The following is a 26,652-nucleotide window of genomic DNA, read 5'->3' on the forward strand; positions in this document are numbered from 1 at the left end:
ATGGAGTTGGAGAAGGTGGACAGCAAGCTAGCCTATCTGATCGAGGCCAAGCGGGCGCTGCTCCTCCGATGGAAGGCACAAAGATTCAACCGGAGATTGAGGAAAACGATCTCCGAGCTCACCAAGGCCAACGAAGATCACTGTCGGACCCTCGGCAAGCAGCAATGGGACGAGGTCTGTGAATAATTCGACAGGCAGATGCGTAACGGCAAGTCCTGGGGCATCTCAAACCTCACCTCAACAAGGGCAGCAACAGATCCAGTCAGATACACACGCTCGCCAGAGCCCTGCACGAAGCTACCAGATCCTGTCCCGGAGACGAGCTGGTTGCCAAGCTCATGGGGCACTACCTGCCCATAAAACACAGAGACGGGGAAGTCCGGTTTCCTGACTACCTCGGCCGAGCCCGTCCGGAGTTCGACGAAGACTCCACCTTGGGGGAAATCAGACAAGCGTTTTTTTTTTGCGCTCAGCGGCAAATATGCGCCAGGTACCGACAGAATCACCAATAAGATGCTGCGGAACCTTGACGACCGTTCGATCGAATACGTCACCAAGATCAACGAGACGTGGACAAACGGAAACGTCGCAGAGCAATGGGAGACCGCCAACATCGTCTTCGCTCTCACATCCTGCGTCGGGAAACAGGCGGGGCACTTCGTCCTCACCAAACTAAGCAGATATCTCGCAGAGAACGTCTATGCTCACAACATGATTGGCTTCCGTGCCAGCCTCTCGTCGCAAGATGCCATGAAAATGATCAAAGATCAAATCATCGACGGCAGTACGAGGGACACCAGGGCCCTGCTCTGACTCGACCTCGAGAAGGCGTTTGACAATATTCTTCACAAATACATTCTGGCTTCCGTCGTGGACCTCGAGCTGGGCCCCAGACTGTATAACTACGTCCGTTTATTCTTGACGGAGAAGAAAACGAAGCTGTGGTTCGGCGACTTTGTCTCCGACGAGGTACTCCTGGGCCCACGGGGCACGCCACAAGGCCCTGTCATTTTGCCTGCTCTCTTCAACATCTGCCTGGTCGGCCTCTCCAGGAAGCTGGCCCAAGTTGAAAGTATCAAGCACACCATCTACGCCGACAACATCACGATATGGTGCACCTGCGGTAGCGATGGGTAAATGGAAAGCGCCACGCAAGAGGCCGTAGACGTCACGGAGCAGTATCTGCTACCCACCGGACTCAGGTGCTCCCCGACGATATCCGAGCTTTTGCTTTACAGAAAAGAAAGAGCGGGCAGACCCAAGGGCTGGCAACCGGTCTCGGAAAGTGAAATTCACCTGTTCACTTGCAGCGCCGACCAAATACCCAGTGTCGACACCATCAGAGTCCTGGGTATGTTCATAGAATCAGGTGGCGGCAAAGGCACTGCATTACACAAGGTCATTGCGAAGACTGACTACGCTTTTCGCCTCGTGCTAAGGGTGACGAACAGACATCGTCGCCTCAAGGAGGACAACCTGCTTCGGCTCATCAACGCGTTGGGCTGTGTCACTTCACCTGCATGACAGCCATGCACAACTGGCTCAGAGCCGAGCGGGACAAGCTCAATCCCCTCATTAGAAAATTCCTCAAGAGAGCCCTCGGGCTGTCCGTCAGGATGCGCACCGAGGACCTGCTCCGGCTCGGCATACACAACACCATATAGGAGATAGCCGAGACACAGGAACAGACCCAGCTGACTCGGCTGTCCACCACGCCGGCCAGCAGGCGTATCGTCGAGGAGATCGGACTCGCCCCCACGAAGAACATGGCTGGCAACACCTGAGTCCCCAGAGAAACAGGGTAGAAGATCGTTGTCGCACCGTTGCCCCCACAACGTTCATGCAGTTCACAACGTAGGTCGCCGCAAAGCAAGAACGTCGAATATAATGAAGCAAATATACAAGGACAAGATCAAAGTAGGCTTCGTGGACGCCGTTTACCGAGACGGCAAACCTCTTCCGATTTCCCTCATGGACACACTGCGCAAAGTCATCATCTGTGCTTCGGTGCGGACGATGGAACCCGAGGTGACCGAGCATTGGCCATTGCACTCGCCATGCAAGACGGTCGGGGAGACAGGGTGTATAGCGATTCGAAAGCGGCAGTCAGGGCATTCCAGAAAGCCGGGCAGCCAGGCAGGTAGTTCAAATTCTTAAATACGCCAAACACGATGACAGCTCCGTACACTCCATCTTTTGGTTCCCTGCCCACGTCGGGGCGGTTGAAGGGGTTCTTTTGAACCTCAACGAGTCTGCCCACGAGGCTGCGCGTTATTTTACCGACCGCGCTGCCCTCCGATCGGGCGACTCTCTCCCCAGAAACAGAGACGCTACTACCACGCACAATGAAATTACTAAATTCATTTATTTAGGGAGAAGGGTTTTCCTGTCGCCTAACTCCAACTAAGCAGGCCGCAAGCGGCTGCGCTCAGAGACTAGCAAACCAACTCGTACCCAAATCCGGCGTCTCCTAAATGTATATATACTGAGATTTACCCGACTTGTTCTTGCGTGGCCTGTGGTGAGGCTGCTACTTTGTCTCACATGCTCTGGGAGGGCGGGTCCTTGGTACCGAAGTTCGCCAAGGAAGAGTGGGATGCGCTTCTGTGAAGTCCCGTTTTTAGGACCAAATCCTGGCCGTCCAGCGCGCCCGCGATCGGGTGGGCAGGCTAGATCTGTCAGTCCTCTCGTGGAATTAGCCGGGTGCGCGTTTTATCGCGTTCTGCTGGACCCAATAAAAGTTTATTCACTTACTCACTCACTCACTCACTCAATCACTCACGCACTTTGTCCTTTTGACTGCACCACGCAGAGATGAATTACCTTTTGGTTAAGAGACTACTGTCCTATGCTAGCGGCATGGCATAACACAGCAGCAATATTCTCGGCTCGTTAGCTTAGATTATCCAAATGAAAAATATCATATATTTTTTTCACTACTGCACATAGATGGATAGATAGATAGATAGAAAGACATACAGATAGATAGATAGATAGATAGATAGATAGATAGATAGATAGATAGATAGATAGATAAATAGATAGATAGATAGATAGATAGATAGATAGATAGATAGATAGATAGATAGATAGATAGATAGATAGATAGATAGATAGATAGATAGATAGATAGATAGATAGATAGATAGGCATAAAGTGGCTCAAGTAGGCTAACAATGCTAATTGCAACCACAAACGAGCAGGTCACATCACACCTTCGATCTACAACTCCAAGTGTTTATTTGCTTTAAATAAATATAAATTAAAGTGTCCTCTACATATGTGTGCGTATTTGCTCACTATAACTAGCCACTCCATGCACATTAGCAAGCCTATAAAGACAGCGCATGCGTGTTGCTTGCACAATGGGGAAATAGTGTAGCGATGATATCGAGTGCTCCATGGGCGGATATTCCGTACTCATATATCCTGCTTCTTGGATATTTCTTGCGATGTGCTACGTGAAAAATAATCTTAGTTCGCATAAATGGACCCCAAGCGAACGAGTTCGAGGGCGAATGAGTGGTTTCTGTGACGACTTCTCCTTGCTTCTGACACATTTACTGTATTCTTCACCACATAATTCTTTAGAAAACATTTGGCCGTTACAACACTATCAATTGTCATGTTGGCAACCTTTTTTGAAAGTACGGTGAGTTCTCACAAATCAAGACTGCGCGGTTTTCGGCTATTAGGATGAAAAGGACGAACCGAGTATAACACCATGACATGCACCTGTTAGCAGACGGATGGGAATTGATGTCCCACGTAGACTACGTTGAGATGAATCTTATAAAATCGGGTCATGTGGGCTTGTCGGTTGCCAAACTTGTCTGGGAGCTTATGTAAGTGCTAGCGGATCGGGGTTAGTGAGCGTCGAGGCGTTTATTGAAACCTCCTAAACAGGTGAGTGGACTTGCCAAACTAGCTTGTCATGATGCAGGTAAACGAGGCCGGGTTGTCACGGCTCAAGACGACATCTCACTCGACCCATTGGCGTTGAGTTCACGTAAACAAACCTGTAGACACACTAATGGAAAGTCTTTAACCTGGTGACGATCAGTTTTGCCTAATTGTTGAAAGAACGCGTGATGAGTTGGCCGGAAAAACCCCCAGAAGGAGAATACGGTGGTGGTGTATGAGCTCTTGATGTATACTAGTCCGTTGCCTCTGCTGTCTAAATCTTTGGTCGAACCAATCGAACAACAATTAAAGAACATATTGCTTTCACGTGGGTTGTGAGATGCTGGTTTACTAGAAAAAGTGGATTTGTGGTTCTGTGTCTCCCTTGGCGCTGCTTTTTTGCAACAATTGAAATTTCGGAATGTCGATCACTATTTAAGTGCGATCGTCCACCCTTTTGGCTACGTCATAAGGCCACCTCTTCACCCGCACATCCGCCATATGGGAAAAGAAACAAAATCTTGCTGAAGACTACCACTGGGTAGCGCACTTATGTCCCCAGGCCATGTGAACTTCAAAGAGTGGCTCGCTTAATTACCGCGGCGATATCACTCAGCCTTGGCGCTTGGTAAGTCGTGCAGTCATATTTCAAAGTGAGAGAAATCTGAGCCTGGTATGTCGGAGGCCACAGCAGGCAATTCTCTAGTGGCCAAATACAAAGTTGCGCGCAGTGCAATTACCCGCCACGATAACTGCACGCTAAAGAAAACCAGGTAGTCAAAATCAATCCGGAGTGGCTCACCACGCATTGTCTCAAAAGCAGATCGTAGTTATGGCGTGTAAAATCACAGAATTTAATGTTTCATTGTAAATAATTTCTTCAGTTCATGGCGTTTGGCGCTGCGAGAGTCAGCGGCTGTCGCCGTAAATGAGTTGAACTTGCATTTCAAAATGCTCTAGTCTCATAACCTCTTTTTCGAACTATAGGAACAAATCGTAGTTCAGTTTTCTAATGGAAACAGAGCAGTTGCCTGTTCGTAAATCTATAAAGAAAGAGAGACAGAAGGACAGGCTAATACTGGTGGGGGTGATAAACTTTATTTCGGCTATTCACAGGAGAGGTGTGAGCTGGGCCCTAAGCGCCCAGCCCTTACAAAGTCTAGGGGGGGGGGTCCCTAGTCCGGGACCCCTGTGGCTTCTGCAGCGGCTTTGGCTCGGGCCGCCAGGGCACGTTGGTCCTAGAGGGTTGAGCAGCCGAGCAGGGCGGCCTCCCAGTCCTCTCGGGTAGGGGGGGGGGGTAGGGGGGAAAGCAGGGTTGAAGGGGCATGCTCACACCATGTGGTATCTGTCTGCAAACACCTCCCCACAGTGCGGGCACTCGCCCGAAAATGCCGGGTTGAAGTGTTTCAGCGCCGCTGGGCACAGCACTGTATTCGCGTAGAGAGGTAGAAGCCAGCGCTCTTCCTTCTTTTTGAGGCATTTGCAAGGGCGGAAGTATCGCCCGTGATTAAGCTGATACAGCTGTGCGATTTCTTTAAAGGTGATTGTCGGTTTGAATTCAGGGACCTCCTTGATGAGTCATAGAGGCGACGCCCGGAAATGAAGCGCGTGGGCTGTAGCGTCGGCTACTTCGTTCCCCTGTATTCTCTGATGAGCTGGGGCCCAAATGGTGGAGCGCCGGGTTTGGAATCCCTGGTTCTCACTTTTCTTAAGAATTTGGAAGGCACAATATCGGATTTCGCCTTGTTCTATACATCGGCAAGTGCCCCTCGAATCAATAATGATGACTCGAGACGTTGTATCTGCGGCAGCAAGCGCGATAGCCACCTCCTCCGCGGGAGTAATATTGAGGGACTCGAAGGTGAGGCCTTTAACGGGTGTGTTTTGATGGACGACTACCGCCGTAAGGCAACCCCCGTGGTGAGGGCCGGCAGCGTTCGTATAGAATACTACTGGGGGATCTCCATATGTTCTGGTGATCGTTGTAGCGCGCGTTTTGCGGTGGCCCTCGTGAGTATCTCGTGTCACGTTATTAGAGAGAGGGTTTACCTGTAAGGTGAGACGCCAAGCGCCTGGCAGGGAGACTCTGGGTTCCGTGGGGGTTATATATCAGATGCGCAAGCGGGAGAAGAAGCGGCTTCCCGCTGGTGTGTTGCTCAATCGCAAGAATTGATTGTTAAGATGAGCCTCGCGTAGTACCCCAAAACTATTAGTCACCCAGTTCGAGGAGACGTTTGTTGGAAGTCGCAATGGGGAGATCGAGGGCTCTCTTATAGATTTTGCGTAAAATCACCTCAAGGGCATTTTCGTCGCATTTGCGTAGGTGGAGGTGGGGTGCCGAGTAGAGTATTCAGCTGGTTACGAAGGCATTCGATAGCTACAAAGCGTCTTTGCATTGCAAGTTCCCCTTTTTATTGGATACCTGGCGGATCATACGACCAACTTGGTCCCCCACCTTACGGAACTTTTGAAAAGTGGTATAAATCTTGCGGTTCCTCTGTATGCAAAGGCCCAAAACTCGGATCTCGTCGCGTTCCGGTATGGGTCCTGTACATAGGTATAGGTTGAGTTTAGTGGTGCACTTCGGGTTGGGTCGTAATTGGCTGCACGCGCTGAGAGCCATTCCTTGACTGAGACCCGTTACCTGCCGCATACCCCGTTATTTCAGTCCCATTTCGCAGTATGCTCATTTGCCATGCAACAGAATCTAAGGGTAATATTCGTCTCAGTGATATTATGGTTTAGTGCCATATAGAACCCACCTGCAAATGGATAAAACGATGCATTGCAACTGCAAACAATTGCAGAATTCAGATGTAGAAATTCTTTTTACGCAGGTTGCATGGGAAGGGGTGGCAAAAAGGCAACTTAACGCCTGCCGATGTGCAGAAACACGCGCTACTCACCAAACCACGCAGTGCTAAGCACGAAGGGTTACTACATTTTTTCAATATATGATAATAAAAGCAGCACATACAATTTGGCCTATATAAAAATTAAAACGCGCACACAATTGCAGAGCTATTCGCAAATCGCTCGCATAAATAAAATTGCAGTACCTTGATCGCAGCAATAAGGCCATAAACCTTTCAAAAGAATTATAGATAATACAACATACTATGAGAATAAATATACCATTGCAACGCTTGTGCATGCCGTCGCGAATGGCGCCTACCTAACACCCTTCTAGAAAGAGAGCACATCACATAAAATCGACAAAATTCACATGTTATGCGTGATTAGATAATTGTGCACCATGCTTCAAATAATATGATGCGTATTCAGTAGCTGAGTAACCATCTGGCCAATTTTGTGCCTGAAGCAAGTTTTCATGGTTCTGTTACTGTAACAGATAGCTCGTCTAAAGCTATAGGAATGTCTTTTTCCAAAAATAAGCTTCACGGAATGCATCCGCAATTGGTCTCATTTGGCTGTAAAGAATTGTAGCTGTCATTTCAAAGAAAATACTTTCAACTGTTACATTGTCGCAATTGTGAAAGAGTGGGGCGGAATATTCCTGTTCGACGTGGAATGGATTTGCTTATTCGTAAAATTATCTTTAGCACTCTATGACTAATGCGTTTATTTGTTTCCGTGGTGGTGCCTCAACTTAACAAGCAGTAATCGATACATGACCAATTTAGCGTTTCATGCACAATATTGCCGAGAAACTTCTGGCATACACGGCATTCATTCAAAACCCCTTGCAATCTTACTTCAATTTCGCGGACTATACATTTGTTTCTTGGTCCAAAAACAATTTATTTCCTCTGTTCAGTGTTTATCTTAAGTTTATTTGTATTTAGTCATACCTACAAATGACTATATATTTTATTCACCTGCTTCTCAAGAATATCTAACCATTTAACTCAGAAGACTTTCATGGTTTCGGCATACGTACATAATGATGTATGGTGTTAACGGTATATTAACGATTTCGTTTATGTACGAAAAGAACAAAGCAAGGCAATTTTGACCCCTGTGGGACACCGTATTTGATCTTACCCATTTCTCATATTACATACTGCATGCGAGTACACCGGGTTCAGTTCGTAAGATAACTTCTCACTAAATTTGAGGACACACCCCTTATTCGGTACGCGTTTAGTTTTTCCAAGAAGATTTTGTGCTTAATATAATCAAGGCCTTTATAAAATTTAGATCTATTACACCTGGGTCAAGCTTCTGCTCGAAATTTCCAATTAGGTTGTGTTCAATAGATACTAAGGCCTTTTCTGTGCATTGTTTTTTTCGAAATAAGAATTGGTGCTTCTTTATATAATCTTTTAAGCCACCACAATTCTCTTAATTTGCGATAATAGGGTCAACACAGAAATTGGCCAATAGTTATTCATGTCATTTTGATCGTCACGTTTTTATATCACTGACACTGTGGCTATCTTGAGCTTAGCGGGAAAGGTTCTAGTGGTAAAAATCAAGTTGCATATATGTGAGAATGGTGAGCTAATAGGCTGTGAAACTGCGTTTACTGGCTCTGCTTTTGTACCTTAAACACCAGGAGCACAACTATTCTGCATGTTTGCTAAGAGTAAATTTAACTCTGATACAGATGATCTTTCGAAGCGATTTAAGAAGTACGATATATAGCGAATATCGGTACTAGAGAAGATCTCCAAATCCGCTTATCTCAAAAAATGGTTGTTTGGGAACAAATCAGCAAGCAATGCGCCTGAGCAAGACTGGTTCTCTATTAAAAGTTCACACATTGTTCCTATGCTCAGTTTTGCTAAAAGATTGTTCAGATTATTTTAAACTGCTTTTTTATCACCCATAATTCTTGCAAGCCTATTTTCGTAGTAGTTTAGGAACGCCGGTTCTATATCAGATCCTAACTTATTCCTGACCTGTTTAAACTGAAAAAAAAAACTGCTTCGCCCGCTTTGCTTTCAAGAATGGGGCAAATACCTAATGTCTCTTTTTCATTCTTTGCAAAAGCGCGCCTTCTATTGATGAATTTGTCGTTTTGTTGTCCATTCACAGCAATATCGGCGGGAAAGCAGAGTCACAGAGCTCTTTAAGTTTCCCTATAAATATTTCATGCGCCAGTATACAGTGTCAGTGATTTCGAGAATTTGACTGGAATCACCGTCCGCAAATATTTTTCAAAAATATGTTATTTTCTCGGTGGTAATGTTCCTGTAATACCTTAACAAAACGTTTCCCACTGACTCCTGTATGATAGGATCCATTCTAAAACTGGCAAATGCTCACCAACTACAGGCACAAAAACACCAGCACACGTCTCATTTTTGCAGTGAGTGAAACACAATTCAAGAAATGTTCAAAAATGCTCTGTCTCACTGGCAGACATGTGAATTTTGTGCTCTTAACCAAATTAGAACACAGTGTAAAAAACATATTTTCTTTTTGTCAACGGTGGACGACTTATGTGTTTAAATTGCCAGTTTTATGATTTCAGGAGCACCTTCTTGTTTACTGTTTTCTAAACTTCGGTAGCAAAATTCAGCGATTCAGGCAAAAGCCAGAAGGATGTCTATATACTGAAATTAATAACAAGCTGGTTGATCTTGCCACAAGAGATTCAGAATTAGAGCGTATGACAGTGTACTTTTTGTAACGTCAAATTCCAGGCTTTTATGAACATAAATTGCTACAACCGCCACCTCGTTTCTTGTCCTTACTAAGTGACGCTCAACTGTGCCACACGAGCGGCACCGTTCGCTGGCGCTCATTGCTTTCTTCTTACCCAAAAAGCACAGGTAAAGTTAATGTTTGTTCTCAAGCCTATCATTTCGTCGTGCTCACAATGTAGGCGGATCATGTGGAAGTTCGCACCAAAAGTGGAAGCTCGGTGCGCGGGTACCGGTCGTACGCCGCTAGCCATCGAGTCTACACCTTTCTTGGCATCCCGTACGCGCAACCACCCCTGCATCAGTTGCGCTTCAGGTGAGCGGCGAAAGATTTTCGTTTCGTGGCGGGAAAAGGCGTAACGAACGAGGACAAGAAAGGACGAGACTAAGCACCGTCCTCTATGTCCCGTTTTTCGCGTAGGCTTGTTCTAGACATTCGTATTTGCGGAAGGTTCCTTAGGTGAAATAAAATATCGAACAGCTTATTTGTCGGTAAAATGAAGGTACCCTTATAATATTGTGCACCGTAGACTAACGAACCTAAAGAATTGTTCCTTGCTGTAAATGTTTTCAAGTTTCGTGGTGAGACTTTCTTGGTTTTTTGCGCATATATGCAATGGAAGTGCACAAAACACAACTGTTTATCTGTAGACTCGGCGAATGTGCGGTTTCCAGAGAGGTGTACGAATACAGAATTATTTGAAGAAACCTGTCCACGTACAGTTCATTAAAAGCTAATGATATACATATCGTGTCACAATAAGCATTACAGGCAATCAGTGCAACTCCTAGCTAATTCTAAATCGTATTGATGCCAAAGTGGTGGTCAGAATCGGCAGGCATCAGCCAAAGTATTATTATGTTTCTGGTATTACTAAGTTATGAGCACGAAGCCGTTAAAATAGTTGGAATTTCCGGGTAATAAATAGGACGCGCACTACAACATTTCTTGAACTCAAACGCCCTTGTTGACACAAAAACGTTATTGATTCCTCAACTGGTCAAGTTGTCCTGCTGTAGTTCTAAATTGTGCGCAGTGTCATGGCACTTGAGCATTATTCCCAATAATTTCGTCCTCGTCCTCCTCGCTGATTCATAATCACGGCTGGAAACCGAAGTAGTCCATGTGCTTGCATGACTCCAAGATCACCTTTTTCATGGATCAGAGACCCCTTTATAACACATCGCTAGTAAGGTGCTAATGTATGTGATTTTAACTAAAATACGTGAGGATAGCACCGTATCTTAAGTACCTGCCCCCGAGTTGTTATACAACGTGCACTTAAAGTTGTTCACACTGTGGGCGAATCCAACCAAAACCCAAGTCCACTTCTTCGTAAATGTTGATTGATTCTTCGTTGATGTTAACAGCGCGCTGAAAATGAAGGCGAATTACGTTGTTAGCAATAAACCTATAGCAACCTGAGCAGTTTTCAATCCTGTTCAGTTGATTGCGGGCAGCCGAGTTTATCCTCACCAAGCAAGACAATACGAGAGTGTGTATGGTTGCGTGTGTTTTCGTTCGCGCGCCAGTGTGCATGTGCGTGCGTGTGTGTACAGAAGGGGATGTGGGTTGCGTATTCATTGTGGAAACCCAGGTGTTTTTCCCTGGACCCAAATGAAGGTTCTAGAGCCACGGAGAGAAAGCGGGTTGCATCGTTAGCAAAGAAAGTACGGAAACGGACAAGAAACGAACAATTGAAAGTAGTTGAATGTCACCTGCCTTCAACGAACGCAGGCTTCCCGTGATGGCCTCCGAAAACCGATCCGTGGTGCAGGCTACTCTCGATTGCCCGCCGTGTCCGCAAAAGGATTGGTTCTCGGGCAGCAACGAAGGCTGGGACGGAGCCGAGGAGTGCTTGCACCTCAACGTGTGGACGCCTTGTGCTGAGACGACGGCTGGCGGTGGCTGCGAGAAACAGCCTGTCCTAGTGTTCCTCTACGCCGAGGGCTTCCAGACAGGCAGCAACCAACGCTTCGACGGCTCCCTGCTCGCTGCATTCGAAAACCTTGTCGTGGTGGCTCCGAACTTCCGTCTAGGCGTCCTTGGTTTCTTCCACAAAGGTGAGGAAATAAAGTACTACAAAAGCATCTAGGGGCCACGCAACCTTCCAAGGAACAGGACAGATAGGCGTACACTTAAGTTTTTGAAGTTGCTGTGACCATGGAGCCGCTTGAGAAACACAGCCAGCCGCAGCGCAAAGTCCGTCGATTTCCCTAGAAGAGAAACGCTTTAACACTGTCAGAATAACCAAGCAGTTAAACTGGACCACATTGTTTGACTTCTCGTTCCGACCACTATTTCTAGCAGAAAAAGATTGTGGCAGGAACCATGAACCATTATGCCTGATCGTCAAAGTCAGCGATGAGAAATACCTACCCCCGTGAGCCTGCTCTCTATCTCCGTATAATAGCGAGATTTATTGCAAACCCCATGCGTACAATCGAATCAGACAAGAATGTACAGGAAAATAACTCGCGACAACCTTAAAAATATGCAGATACTGCAGGCTAGTCATACGCCGGCTGAGCGATAACTGCATTATAGTGATAATGTACTGAAATAACATTTCACGCGATTACGCACTTGACATGCGGTTCGTTATACTGCGCCCACGTCGATGACTCTTGCTCCGGACCTTATCGCTCACTGAATCAAATCGAGTTCGCATGTAACTCCTCCTTCACACATTTTATTGCTTCACCTCTTTTCTTCTCGATTTCAAGGGAAAACACGGGGAAGGCGGGAGATGGACATTCAAGACGATGACCAAAACTAGAACAAGGTGAAAGCAGGAGCCAACGTTTCGACAAGTGGACTTGTCTTCATTTTGCCGTCACGAGTTGCCAGTCCTACAGCGCTTTCCATAAAACCATGCAAAGTCCGCGAAGTAGGAAAAGACGGCCACTTCTTTTAAACATGCCATTTACACCACGAGGAGGGAAGCATTGCTGAGCCGCAAGTAGAGTCGCATTAAGTTTCGCTTACACCAGTAGAGCTACACCTGTATACCTTGGTCACGCACCGGGCTTAACGCATTAGTCGAAACGTCACGTTCTGGCAATCGTTCAGTCAGCTTAGCGCGAACAGCTTTCGAGTCGTGCACAGTAGAACTCCCTAATAAACATCGACAAACATTTGCATCACAGGTGTGCTGTCTCTGCACGGAATAATTCACACTCGAACCACGTGAACACGTGCACAAACACTACGCACAGAGCTCTCACCTTGAAATTAAAGATGATTTTTAGTGGTAAAATACATTGCAGTATACTTCGGAGCTCCTGAAGCTTCCTCATACCTGAGCTACATGCGAGCGGCGAAACTTTCTTCCGTATCCAGTGCACCGATATTGATGTGGTTTGCCCAACTTAACAATAAATGTTAAGATCTACCGAAACCAGCAGGTACATTTTCTATTTTATCTATCGATTCTTTAAAAAGATTACTGAACATTACGTAAGTTAAAGTAACTAAAGAACAAAGATTACAATTTTACAATGCCGCAATATAAAAATTAGGCCCACTGCACCTGTTGAGAAACTTAAAGCGGGCAAAATGTGTACAATATACTTTGCCTTGAAAAATATACCACGCGGTTCGCATATAGAAGTTCTGCAAAATTTTGGAACGTGCGTTAGAAATTTACACAAACTCTTAACTTAATCTCACTTATCTTTCCCGTTTCAGAATGTCTCATCGCTGCAGTTTGCAAAATTGTGATAACTATTTCTAGTGTAGAGTTAGGGATTCGTAAGTTCCCGCTTCAGTATTTTCGAACTAAACAATTTCTGGGAATTTCCCCAAACAAATTGAGACACAAAATTGAGATCCCGCCTGAGGCAATCTATATAACTCACGTTTCTCTTTTCGCAATAAGTTCTTACTCAAATTGGTGCAGCTGCGAGCTAGTTGCAGAATTTCTGCGTTTCACACATGTTTCAAAAGAAAAATAGGAACTTTGAGGTAAAGTTTCCTGTTAAACAGCGAAAACTGCACTTAAGGAAAGTGTTAGTAGGAATAAGCCATAAAAAAAGTATCAGGTTACATGCATAATCGCCAGAAAGTGTCCACAATACAAGAAACGCAGTTAAGTGGGACATCGTAGGCATTTCCTGACATAAATAAAAAAAATTACCGACGCCATGCTACAGGAACGCATGCGCACCAATCGATGGACTCGCACGGAGGAAGACGTTGGCTGAGATTGTGGTCACGAATTTTTTCAAGGTGGAGTTTCAACACTGATCGCAAACAGTGCGTTGCAACATCTGAAGAATCATTCATCACACCGCAATGACAGTGAGACAAGCACGAAGAAGTGTTCTGAGGGATGTATAATACGACAGAAGACTCAAGCGGCTTCATGCTTGTCTCTGAAGGTAGTCTATGTTAAATATAACATCGATTTGCAAAAACAGAAGAATGCAGAAACTACACTTTGGTTGTCGAAGTATGTGTAAGTGTACCCCAAAGTTCCAGGCTGCCCACCACTAAATTTCAGCTGCCCCATCCCAATGTAAGATCCTCCGGGCTCGTCGTTTCCGCCATAAGGTGGCCTCGCCGCCTAAAGGATTACCTGACTGAGCTGTGTCGATTACTCAGTTTCCATAGCCGGAACTTCGAATCCTCCTATGAAAAGAGTTCTTTTTTTTTAAATCCGAGTGGTAAGCTTGAATTCACCTCCTCCTCCATGCTTGGTGTGGAATCTCACACAAGCGAAAGATGCCCAGAGCCACTGGGGCTATACTAATCTAAATAGAACCAAATTAGGAAGAGCCACTAAGCTTCCAACCTAAGACATTCCCTCACTTTAACAGGAATTGGCCTGCCTGGCGCAGTATTATGCCACTCCCTCTCATATGACTCATTCAATCAACCAATGGCCCTCACTTCGCAGCAGCTGCAGACACCTGAGCAAGGCGATGGTCAGACCTGTAACGCTGCAGAGGGTGCGAAGAATCTCTCGACCCGGACAAACCACCAATGGAAACGGTCCCTGGAAACGTTTAACACGCAAACTCTCTGGAGTGAAGCTAGCTTAGCAGGACTTTTTGAGGAACTATTAGGCATTGTTTGGGATCTCATTGGCCTTATTGAGGATAGAAGAACTGGTGTGGCTTATACAGTACTAACTAACGCTCACGTCCTCTGCTATAGATGACTCCCAAAATTACAGGGTAGAATTCCTAATCTTTAAGAACGTGAAGGGCAACAGTGACAAATTCTACAGCATTAAGAGAGGGCAGCAGTAGTAACAAAACTTTAGAGGCAAAGAAGAATGGTGGTACAAGTCTACGCTCCAGCCTCCAGTCAATATGATGATGAAATATATCAGTTTTATGAAGATGTTGAATTAGCGATGAGAAAAGTACAAACTCACTATATTGTAGTAATGGGCCCCTTTATTGCAAAAGTAGGAGAAAAACAGGCTGGTGAACAAGCAATGGACAACTACAGGGTCGATTCTACGTACGCTATGGGAGGGACGCAGCTAGAATTCGCGGAAAGGAATGAGCTTCGAACAATGAATCTTCAGGAAGCGTGACAACAATCTTCAGGAAGCGTGAAAACAGAAATAGGACCTGGAAAAGCCCTAATAGTGAAACAAGAAATTAGATAGATTTCGTGCGTTCTGCCAGTAACAACATAGTGCAGGATGTAGAAGTGTTGGGTAAGGGAAAGTGCAGTGATCACAGGTTAGTGAGGTCTGGGATGCACGTCACTTCGACGAGAAAAAGAGTAAAACTGGTCAGGAAGAAATAGGCAAGCTTAGACGCAGCAAGGAAAAAAAAGAGACGGATTCAGTCTGGCACTTGAAAAAGGATATGCAGCTTAAAACAGAGATCAAGATGACATAGAGGTAATGAATGAAACTTTATCTAGGCTGGCTTCAGAAGCAGCAATTGAAGTGGGGTAAGGCGACCAGAGAACCAGTAGGTAAGCTTTCCCATGCAACAAAGGATCTAACAAAGAAACGACAAAGAATGAACGTTTCTAGCTCAAGAGATGAGATAGAAGTCGCGGAACTCTCAAAACTGATCAACATGCAGAAAATAGGACATATTCAATATTATGACGTGAAAAAGACTAAAGCAGCCGTAAAAAGTGGACGCAGCCTGAAATCAGTGAGATAGAAATTTGGCATTAGGGAAATCAAGATGTAAGCATTGAAATATAAGCAGGGTAATATCATTAGCAATTTCGAAAATATAGTAAAAGCAGCGGAATAGTTTTATACTCACCTGTAGAGTACCAAGAAAAGCCACGATATCTCCATTCAAAGCAAAAATGAACAGTTCACAAAAGTTCTTTCTCTCACTATCGATGAAGTTACAAGGGCCTTGCAAGACATGAAACGGAGAAAAGCAGCAGGGTAAAATGCAAGAACAGTCAATTTAAGCAAAGATGGAGGAGACATAGCGCTTGAAAAACTGGCAGCCCTTTATACGAACTACCTATCGACTTCAATGGTTCCAGAGAGCTGGAACTAATGCCGGTATTATACTATTCCTCAAAAAGGGAGATGTTAAACAATTGAAAAATCATAGGCCCATCCGCTTACTTCCAGTATTATATAAAATATTCACCAAGATAAGTTCCAATATAATAAGGGCAACAGCGCACTTCAGTCAACCAATGAAACAGGCTGCCTTTAGAAAGGGATATTCTGCAATAGATTGCTTCTATGTCATCAATCAGTAATTGAGATATCTGCAGAGTACAAGCAGCCTTTCTATATGGCTTTTATGTATTACGGAAAGGCATTTTATTGAGTAGAAATACCAGCAGTCATAGAGGCATTGCGTAATCGAGGAGTACAGACCACTTAGGTAAATATCTTGTAAAATATCTACAGAGATTCCACAGCTAACTTAATTCCACACACGAAAGGTAGGTATATACTTATAAATAAAGGGGTCTGACAGGGATACACAATCTCTGCAATGCTATCGACTGCCTGCCTGGACGCAGTATTCAAGCTATTAAACTGGGAAGGCTTAGGAGTAAGGATACAAGGCGAATATCTCAGCAACCTTCGGTTTGTCGATGACATTATTCTTTTCAGCAACACTGGGGACGAGTTATAGCGAATCATTGAGGACCTTAACATAGAGATTAGAGTGGGGTTGAAGATTAATATGCAGCAGACAAAGATAATGATGAACAGCCGGGCAAATGAACAAGAGTTCACGGGAGTATTCTGTAATAGTCTACCTAGTGGACTGTCCATTTCGGCCGCTGCTGATTGGATGCAGCTGTACGATAAAGGATGATACGAATGGCCCCAGCCAATCAGCACCGGCCAAAATGAAGAGCCCACTGAGTGAACTACTACAGAATATCTTCCCAGGACCACCAGTCAGCGTTACGCTGGAGGAGACAGAATTATTGCGGTCTGGATCATAGAGCAAACGGGGAAAGCCAATATTCTAATTGACATTAAGAGAAAAAAAATAGAGCTGGGAAGGCCATGTAATGTGTAGGTTAGATAACCGGTAGGCCATTAGGGTTATAGAACGAGTCCCAAAATAAGTGAATCCTAGTCGAGGAGTTAAGAATACTAGGTGGGGCGATAAAATTAGGAAATTTACACGTGCTAGATAAAATCAGTTAGGCCAGGACAGCGGTAATTCGAGATCGCAGGGAGATGCCTTCGTCCTGCAGTAAACTAAAAATAGGGTGATGATACAGCTTCAGTTCGCCCACCCCTAAATTTAGGCTGGCCCCCAGCCAAATTTCAAGTTGGCACGCCCTTAAGTTTAGGTTGGCCAACCCCCAAAGTTTAGTTGGCCCACCCTCATATTTCAGTTTCGCCTCACCTCATATTTCGGTTGGCGGACTGCAGATTTGAACTCGGCTCGCCCCGAAATTTGAGTGCACACCCCAAAATTTAATTTGGCTCACTCCTAAATTTCAAGTTTCTTCGCTCCCAAATTTCAAGTTGACCCACGCCCAAGGCCCTCGAAGTTTTCTTTGGCCGACCCCCAGATTTCATGGGCCAAACCGAAATTTCAAGTTGGTCCAACCACAAAGTTCAATTTGGCCCACCAACGAATTTTAGTTCGCCCCCCCCCTACTATAGGCTTCGCGAATAATTTTCCATGGAGCCCTATGATCCCTATTCCTATGTATAAATCTGGTGATATCGGTATTCTCTGTGATAAATTGTTTGTTTCAATTGGTTGCTTATCACTAATAAAGGTACAAATCATCTATATTTACAAAATATAACGACACAATATCTTCGGAGATTACATATTTTTTTTTTTTTTTTGCAGATACAAGGCATGACACTTTTCCCATGACAGAGAGATTTTTCTGTGGTACTCGCCAAAGAAAGTTTCTGCAATGACAAAGTGGCACCCGCCGTGGTTGCTCAGTGGCTATGGTGTTGGACTGCTGAGCACGAGGTCGCATTTCGATGGGGGCGAAATACGATAGCACCCGTGTACTTAGCTTTAGGTGCACGTTAAAGAACCCCAGCTTGTCGAAATTTCCGGAGTCCCCCTATACGGCGTGCCTCGTAATTAAAAAGGTGGTTCTGGCACGTAAAATTTCATAATTTAATTTTTTTTCAAGAAAATGGCCTTCGAATAAGGGGGCTGTCAAGTTTTAGCGGTTTATGTGAAAGCTGCTTGGGCATCACTATAATCATATATTTACTAGTTGTAACATGGAAAAAAATAAACTGCCGAGAAACTGACGGTAGAAGTTTAACTATCTACCGTGGCGGGGATAAATCACGGTAGGCAAATTATAGGGTATCCCGATGCTCTATAACTGACCGCTAATGTTTCAAGTACGAGCTTCCGGCTTCCTTTAGTCTTGGTTCCAGCCTGCGTGAGCCAGGGTACCTTAGGCGAATTAAAATAATTATTTGCAACAAAGAGACAAACAAAGTTTTAGAGCACAGCTCTTAGGCGCACACTCCCGCGGCTGGCGTCGACATCGGCAGAACCGAGCGATCGAGCACAGTGAAAGATGAAAGAGCGAACGTGGACCGCAGAGGGGAATGAAAGACGCGAGGAGGGAAACGAAGGAGGAAGGTGCAGCGTAACCACGAGGCGGAAAGTGGAGCAGGAGGGTAGGGCGAAAGGGTGAGACGACGAGCGTAGTGCGGCGTCTATGGCTACGAGATGGCGCCAGATTAGTGCGCGTCAAATAGGAGGTACGTCCGTGGTGGCTGCTGGCAATCGCGGCCGCGCGTCACACACGCGCTTGCTGTCGCGATCTCCAGGCTAGCGTGACAGTCGCGCCACACTTCCCTCCGTTTGAAGCGTGCCGCACGAGACAGATTGTCTGCGCCAGCAAATATATCCCGAATTGAAAACACCCATAGAGCTGCGTTCAAATATCGCATTAGAGGGTACCGCAAACGTCCGCGATTTTTTTTTCTTTTTGCTTTTTTAGGTATCCGGAGTGTATCAGAGACATTCATTGTTGTCATGCCTTTTTTGTGTATGTGCGGGCAGACTGTTTTGATTACTCTTCTATTTCGCCACATCTTTTCCACCCTTTCTCATTTCCTTCAGTGAATGGTTGCTAACCAGACTGCTAGCCTTTTTAAGGTCTCCGCTTTTGATCTGTTATTTTTTTGTCACTATCTATGTCATTCTGTAATCAATTTATCAGACAGTTGCATTGTGGGAGAAGGACAGCTTTTTATTCGGCATGTGTCCCGAGCACATGGCTATTGTTAATTTTGGCGTTGTATCGAGAAAAATGCGAGCACTATTCGTATCACGAAATTTAATAATTGGAAATTGGTGGCATTGATGGTTGCAGACGGCCACGAGATGCCGGGCAACCTGGCACTGCACGACCAGGAAATGGTTATGAAGTGGGTGCAGGAGCACGTGGAGCTGTTCGGCGGGGACTGGAACAACACGGTGTTCATGGGTGCTGCCACTGGCGCGTGGTCCATTGGCGCACACCTCGTCAGCACGAATCCGGTGTGGCGCTGGCGAACGCAACGTCTGCTCCTGCTCAGCGAGTCCCCCTTCCGCAGGTAAGCTGGGTCGCACCACGACATGCGAAAAATCATTTACAGTCGTTATGGAATACTTACCCTAAGGGTATTAACAAGGTAGCCAAACAGTCGCGTTATATATTTATCATTTCACACATGCGATGCCTGTATAGTAACTCTGCGGTACTCATCTGGCGAACTTGAAAATACGGAACTTGAACTCCACACGTGTTCGAAAATAAAGGTGGCAGTCGTGTGTTTCGGTACCCAGCAAAAACACAAAGGGGTGGGGGGGCATTACAAACGGGTTTAGCCGTACGTACTTCGTGAAATTTGCGCATTTTCTAGCATTCGACAAACCTTTTTCCCGAGATATGGAGAACAGCCTCTAGAACGTCACCGCCAATATGCTGCATGCAGAAGCCGGCAGTTGCCGACGTTTTACCTGGGAATCGGGGACAGTGGGCCGAAGTTAAAGGATACGGGTGCGTCTTTTATATTTATTAGTTTTTATTTCCCTTCATGCAGCCTTGGCTTCGTTCGACATCACATAATGTGCCACTGCCGCTGATGCTGATGTGTTAGGCAAAGCTATTAGACAACAGTTAAAGTGTGGATAAAACGATCTTTTTTCGGTTTACGTATATTGCATGTCGAACCGAAAAATACCCATTACCAACGCCAGGTCCTCATGGGGCTCAAGGCACGGTCCTTTCTTGCATAGGTCATGAGAATAAACGGAACTCACTCTGTGTCATTCACAAAATATAGCTTGCATAGGGATCACTCGAGCTCATACGCGCAAAAATTCCATTCATCTGGGCTTAGTCGGACTGAGCGACGTCAAAGTTCTACTGAGCAAACCTCGCTCAGGCTCATGCTCACCAAAATTTCAGTTAGCCGGACTTACTTATACTGAGACTCATGGGTCAGACTGTGTCTGAGTAAGTCTATCCGCTGCTGTGTCTAGCGAGCAATGTTAACTTGGAACCCAAAAGAAATGCTACGCGCTGCTTTCCCCCGCTAACATCACGGGGAGCTCGCACGCGTGTTTGTAGCGATGGTTCTAGTGTCACGGCACTGAGTGTTCTGGCAAGGGGAAAAGCGCAGGATTAGGCAGGATTTTCTACTGTGCTCGCGCTGGTTACTGTCGTTTCCACGCAGGAGTAGTTGAGATATATCACCAAAGAAGCACGGGTCCAATCAACACAGCTGACTTTTGGAAACCAATATTAAAAATATTTTGTCAGTGGTACTCAGAGCCGCCACCTGAGGCCACCACAACAAAAACTGCCGGACTATTCTTTTTAATAAAGTTTATTATCTTCGGTGGTTAGTTTACTATGTCGTCAGTTGCCGTGTTTTGCTAGCTTCGAAGATGAGGCCTTTTGCCAAACTGAACTTGGCCTCAATGTACTAAATAAATAAAGAAATATATTTAAGCAGTGGAGCTTTACTGTATGTGATGTCGAACGCAATGGTCCACGGTGTGTGATTATTAGCATGTCATTTCTTTGAATAATTACTTGCTTTATTGATGGAAAGGGTTCATCCTTCCGAACACGCGCATGGTTGATGAAATATTGCGTAGGAAAGGGGCTATTCACCTATTTCAATCACTTAACTTTCTTTAGCACACCGGCAGCAAACTATCAAAATAACAGTTAGTTTATATTTGCAGTCCTTCTATATCGAAAGCACTTCTGCAGCGTCTGGATAACGAGTATCGCCAGCTCGTTCTGAGCTCCAGGACAATTTGTTCGTTGAACGACTACGCCAACTGAGTGACTTGTGTATGCGTCTGAAAGCAATATGAGTTTAAATATTCTGTTATGAAAACGTTACTGTAGGCCTACGCTTCCAAACGCTCAACCAAACACAATGCGAGTCTCTCAGTGGGATGATGATGTATGGAATGCTGCCCGCTTTTGCTGAGCAGCAGCATGACGTAGACGCTTAGCCAGTGATGCTACTCGGAACGAGCTCTCGACTATCAAATTAAACAGTGCATTTTTTTTTGCTTCGAGCACTGTTTTTAAATGCCCACAAAAGTTATTCGAACCACGTCACTGTACATTATGTGGCCAGGCGGGTATCATATGCGTCAAAAATTGAAATAGTTCATTTACTAATTAAACATATTAGATTGAATGCCTGATTGAATGATGGAGACAGGAAAATAATTTGAGGACACCTAACCACTTAGGAGTTGTGAATGCGAAAGCATCAATGTCTAAATGAAAGCTTGTAAGAGGTCCTTCACGTAATATACTCCTCGCGGGCAAGCAAGCGCATTCAGACGCTTGGCCAACGCCTCCTAGATATATCACAAGGCCGGTGCACTTGCGTCTGTGACATCATGCTATCTTTCCCGACTGCCATGGAATCTAACGGGAACTCTTGCAAGTAAGCCGCTGTGATTTAGACGTAGCCGCTTTAGTCACACTGGGCTTGGAAATGGAAATTTTGGTCCAAGTTGCACTACGTCGCAAAGCAGAATGCACAGTGCTGCTCTCTAGGAGTCGTTGGTTCAGCCCAATAGGTAAGACACTCGGCTTTTGAGCCTGGGGTTGTAGGTCCAAAACTCATTACCCAGAACGTTCTTCTTTCCAATTTGCTTCTTTTCCTTATATATTAATGTTATTATAGCGATTACCGAGGCGGACAAGGAACGTGCGGACGACACAGGCTTGCGATAGTGAAAGTGACGGTGACGTGCGTCGTGGTGATGCCCTCTCCCCTCATGCAACACGAGGCGCGCCAGCGCCTTAGTAAGCGTTCCCTCCCACCCACTCGGCTCCGTGAGGCGGGCATGTGACGTGGCATCGCAGCCAGTGGGAATTGAGCTGTCGTTTTGCTGCTACAGACGCCGGAGTTTTCGCTCAATGGATCACCTGATGCTTTCGCATCAAAAAAGACATTCACGGTGCAGACTTCCAACAATGTTAATTGGTAGAGCAAACGCTGCATATATAGAGGCGCGCGCCGAAACAAGATGAAGCAATCGAAGCTCGCACAATTGTTGAAGCAGGCATCATTAGGAAGTGCGATAGTTTCTATGTTAGTTATCCGCCTGTTGCTTCGACACTAGTTGAGATCACGCAAATGAAATACCCCTGAAAGTTTAGTACACAATCGTTGACACGAAGCCTTTGAAGTGAGATTTCCACCCTCTTGAATGTAATGACTATGTTTCTTTCCACGTGGTGTTTGTAGCGCCGAGAGACATTCTTGGAAGTCGGCGTCGTGTACGTGTCTTTCTGTGCCCCATTTTCCGCACTGCGCCCGATTTGCCTTAATACGTATAGATACTTAGCTCCAGCACGCTGACGTTCAGAATGTGCCGCACTTTGCGCATGTCACAGTCCTCTAAACGTACAGGGTTTACTCCGCGAGCCCCGCCGCCTTCGCCGAGGCCGTGGGCTGCGGCCAGAACCAGAGCTCTTCGAGCTGCTTCACCGAGCTGCCACTGCAAACGGTGCTCGAAGCGGGACGGCACTTTCCCTTTGGGCCAAACTACGACTCCCGACTGCTGCCACAGGCTCCGTGGCACATGGCGCGCCGCTTCAACATCATCGAGAAGCAGGTGGGCGTCTCGACTGCGTATGCTGGCTAACAACGGCACTTCCTCATAAAGTGATGTAGGCAGAGGACACACGCAAACAGAAGGGTAGAATGTCGCCGTGAAGGAAGCACGTGTCACGTATCAGGTGGGAAATGTATTGGTGTGGTAATGAATACTTTTCAGCAGAAGAACAGCGAGCGGAAGCAGTAAATTCGTTTAGACTTATACAGTGCTCTGTCAAAACTATATTTTTAGTAAATTTCGCGGCATAAGACCGCGAAAAGAAAACCACGCTCCAAGTTCCATGTTTGCAATAAACGACATTTAGAGTTTGGTAGGCAGGCGCAACACGACCGAAAAAGAAGTAAGGACGAAAGATGGGTGGCAAGGACGCCTTTTGAGAAATCTGCTCACGCCTAGTTAATTTTTGTATCAATATACGCCAGTTTAATGTATTCTAGAAGAGTCAAAGACAGAAACAAGAAAGATTCAAGAACGTGTATTCCAACGAAACTGCCAAAATTTTACAACAAGCTTTGAAATCCATGCCGAAACACTGCCATACTGGCGTTAAAGTTGCTGCACAATAAAATAAATAAAAATTAAAACAAAGAAATACAACATTGTCCTTTATTTCCATCATCATCATTAGCCTCGCTACGCCCACTGCAGGGCAAAGGCCTCTCCCATACTTCTCCAACTACACGGCCATGTGCTAATTGTGGCCATGTTGTCCCTGCAAACTTCTAAATCTCATCCGCCCAACTAACTTTCTGCCGCCCCCTGCTACGCTTCCTTTCTCTTGGAATTCAGTCAGTAACCCTTAATGACCATCGGTTATCTTCCCGCCTGATCACATGTCCTGCCCATGCCCATTTGTTTTTCTTGATTTCAAATAAGATGTCATTAACTCGCGTTTGTTCCCTCACACAATCGGCTCTCTTCTTATCCGTTAACGTTACACCCACCATTCTTCTTTCTGTAGCTCGTTGTGTCGTCCTCAATTTAAGTAGAACCCTTTCGGTAAGCCTCCAGGTTTCTGCCCCTTAGGTGAGTACTGGTAAGACACAGCTGTTATACACTTTATTCTTGAGTGATAATGGCAACCTGCTCTTCATTATCTGACAATGCCTGCCGAACGCACTCCAGCCCGTTCTTATTCTTCTGATTATTTCAGTCTCATGATCTGGATCCGCGGTCACTACCTGCCCTAAGTAGGTTTTTTCCCTTACCCCTTCCAGTGCCTCGCTACCTATCGTAAACTGCTGTTCTCTTCCGAGACTGTTAAACATTACTTTAGTTTTCTGCAGATTAATTTTTAGACCCACCCTTCTGCTTTGCCTCTCCAGGTCAGTGAATACAGGCTGTGAATAGCATTGGAGAGATTGTATCTCCCTGCGTGACGCCTTTCTTTATTGATATTTTGTTGCTTTCTTTATGGGGGACTACGGTGGCTGTGGAGCCGCTATAGATATCTTTCAGTATTTTTACGTACGGCTCGTCCACACCCTGATTCCGTAATGCCGGCATGTCTGCTGAGGTTTCGAGTGGATCAAACGCTTTCTCGTAATCAATTAACGCTATATAATGAAATGAATGCCTTCATTGTAGCTTCTGTTCATAAACCTATTGCTTTGATGTTTAACCGAATTTAGTTTGAGAGAATTCTTCATCTCTCGGAACATGGTAAACGTTTTTATTTGTTGCGAATTTAACGCTGAGACAAACAGTTTGAAAGTTTCGAGGCTGCGTGCAATAGAGGGCTGCAAGTATGATGTCACCATCCCGCATCTTGACCCGAAGTTTTCACACGATGCACGGCGTCTTCTTGGCTAGGCCAACGAGAAGTGTGAGAAAGGCCAGTTGTAGGCTTTGCATATCGGCTGAAGAAATCCCAGCTCTGGTGCCTCAGCGCGGAGTCGCGAATTTCAAAATATCTTGTTCTGTTCGGGTCGTTGTTGCTCAGCAAAAGTGCTAACATTGCTGACATTAACCTTTCAAAATTTTATAATAGAGTATACCCTGTTTCTGCTAATGAAAATTACCTGAGTACTCGACAATTATCCAGTACGCGCCATCAGATGTCATCACGTCATTCCTAGGTTTTTGTATGTTTTCTATTTTTGTCAATACTGCGTTATATTTTCAGTTGCAGGCGGATATTGTACTAAAACAGTCGTGTTATTTCTTTCCTTCAGAGCCTGTGTAATTAAAAAGAATACCTCCTCAGGAATCACGTCTACATCGCTCTTCCTTCCCGAATGATCTTAAGTAATTGCCGCTTCAGAACTGAAATGTGCAGCCATGTGATATGTTTGACCCTCTGATGTGATCACACTCATGTATCTTGCCTTACAATGGCACATTCAGCCAGAACATGGAAAGCATGCCCTGGGCCTCGCCTCCCTACAAACGTACTTCTGCTACTCGTAGCGTGCACATTGGGGTCATTATTGATTATGCACAATGTAGATTATGTAGGTGCTTTATCCGCAGAATATTGCAAACTGGTGCACAATTTCTTTGCAGACAGCGCGGGTAAATGCGGGCAGATGGAGAAAGCATTGGAGTTAGGCTACACAACTGAAAGCTATCCTGTATTGGTTTGTGTTGAGGGCTAGCCGCTGCCATACTGCCATTCTCCCTGCACCGCGTAGAGTACGCGAAGGCAGTACGTTTGCTACCACTAAGACTATCTGTCAATTTATTTATTTTCACTTTGTGTCACACGTATTTCCAAGAAAATTATCTAGTGTAAACACATCATGCGTTCCGGTTATTTGTTAGGTAAATTTTCCTGCGTGCCGCACATTAGTTAAGCACAGCTACGGTAGTATTTTCCTTGATTTCCTCGTGCACAGTCCGAGCCCAAAACACCTTACTGACACCTGCTTTGTGAAAACGTGACAATGAGAAACGACAAAGAGACAGCAGTATCTATGTAGAATACCGTGCACGAAATCTAGAATATTGAACATGTGCCGTCGGCTGGTTGTAGACAGTCACGAATACGACGTGCTTTTTTTTTCTCCTAGCAGTAAAACACTTCGAATGTCAACTGTCTTCCGTCGCTTAAGCGAACACACAACTCTTTACACAAGTGTTATTTGGATGGCCCAAATGTCTTTCGCATCGTCATTCGTGGTAACAATGGGAAAATAGTTCAGGCTAAATAAAAATACATCTCAAATTATCAGGGTCTACCTGCACCTACAATGAATCAGGGTCATTACACTAGCGTCGTTCAAACTTTCAGGTCATACTGGGTACAGTCTACAACGAGGGTTCGCCACTTGTCGAGATCCTGGAGCGCGATGGCGATGCCTCGGACTCCTACATGCGCGGCGCCGTACAAGAGCTCCTCACCTCGTACGGCGTGAACGAGTCCGGCAAGCTGGTAGAGCAGTACGCGTCTGGAACGTCGACAGCGCAACGCGGCATGAACCTGTCCTGGGCCCATCTACTGCTCGGTGACGTGTTCTTCGAGTGCCCGCTGCTGAGTTTCGCCCTCCACCTGAGCGCCAGGGGAAACCGAGTTCACGTCTACCGGTTCGACCATAAGGTGCTGCTACTGCCGCGTTCAGAAGAAATCCTTTAA

General features: G+C 45.6%; 1 protein-coding gene across 1 annotated transcript; it reads left to right on the forward strand.

Moving 5' to 3' along the window:
• LOC142574779 (acetylcholinesterase-like) lies at positions 1-26,652 on the forward strand. The gene is made up of 7 exons (XM_075683793.1): positions 1-154; positions 1,847-2,028; positions 9,698-9,831; positions 11,254-11,579; positions 19,306-19,528; positions 22,871-23,075; positions 26,311-26,652. The coding sequence occupies exons 1-7, from the start codon at positions 1-3 to the stop codon at positions 26,650-26,652; spliced, it is 1,566 nt and encodes a 521-aa protein (XP_075539908.1).

Source organism: Dermacentor variabilis, chromosome 3 (assembly GCF_050947875.1).
Source record: "Dermacentor variabilis isolate Ectoservices chromosome 3, ASM5094787v1, whole genome shotgun sequence".
NCBI lineage: Eukaryota > Metazoa > Arthropoda > Arachnida > Ixodida > Ixodidae > Dermacentor > Dermacentor variabilis.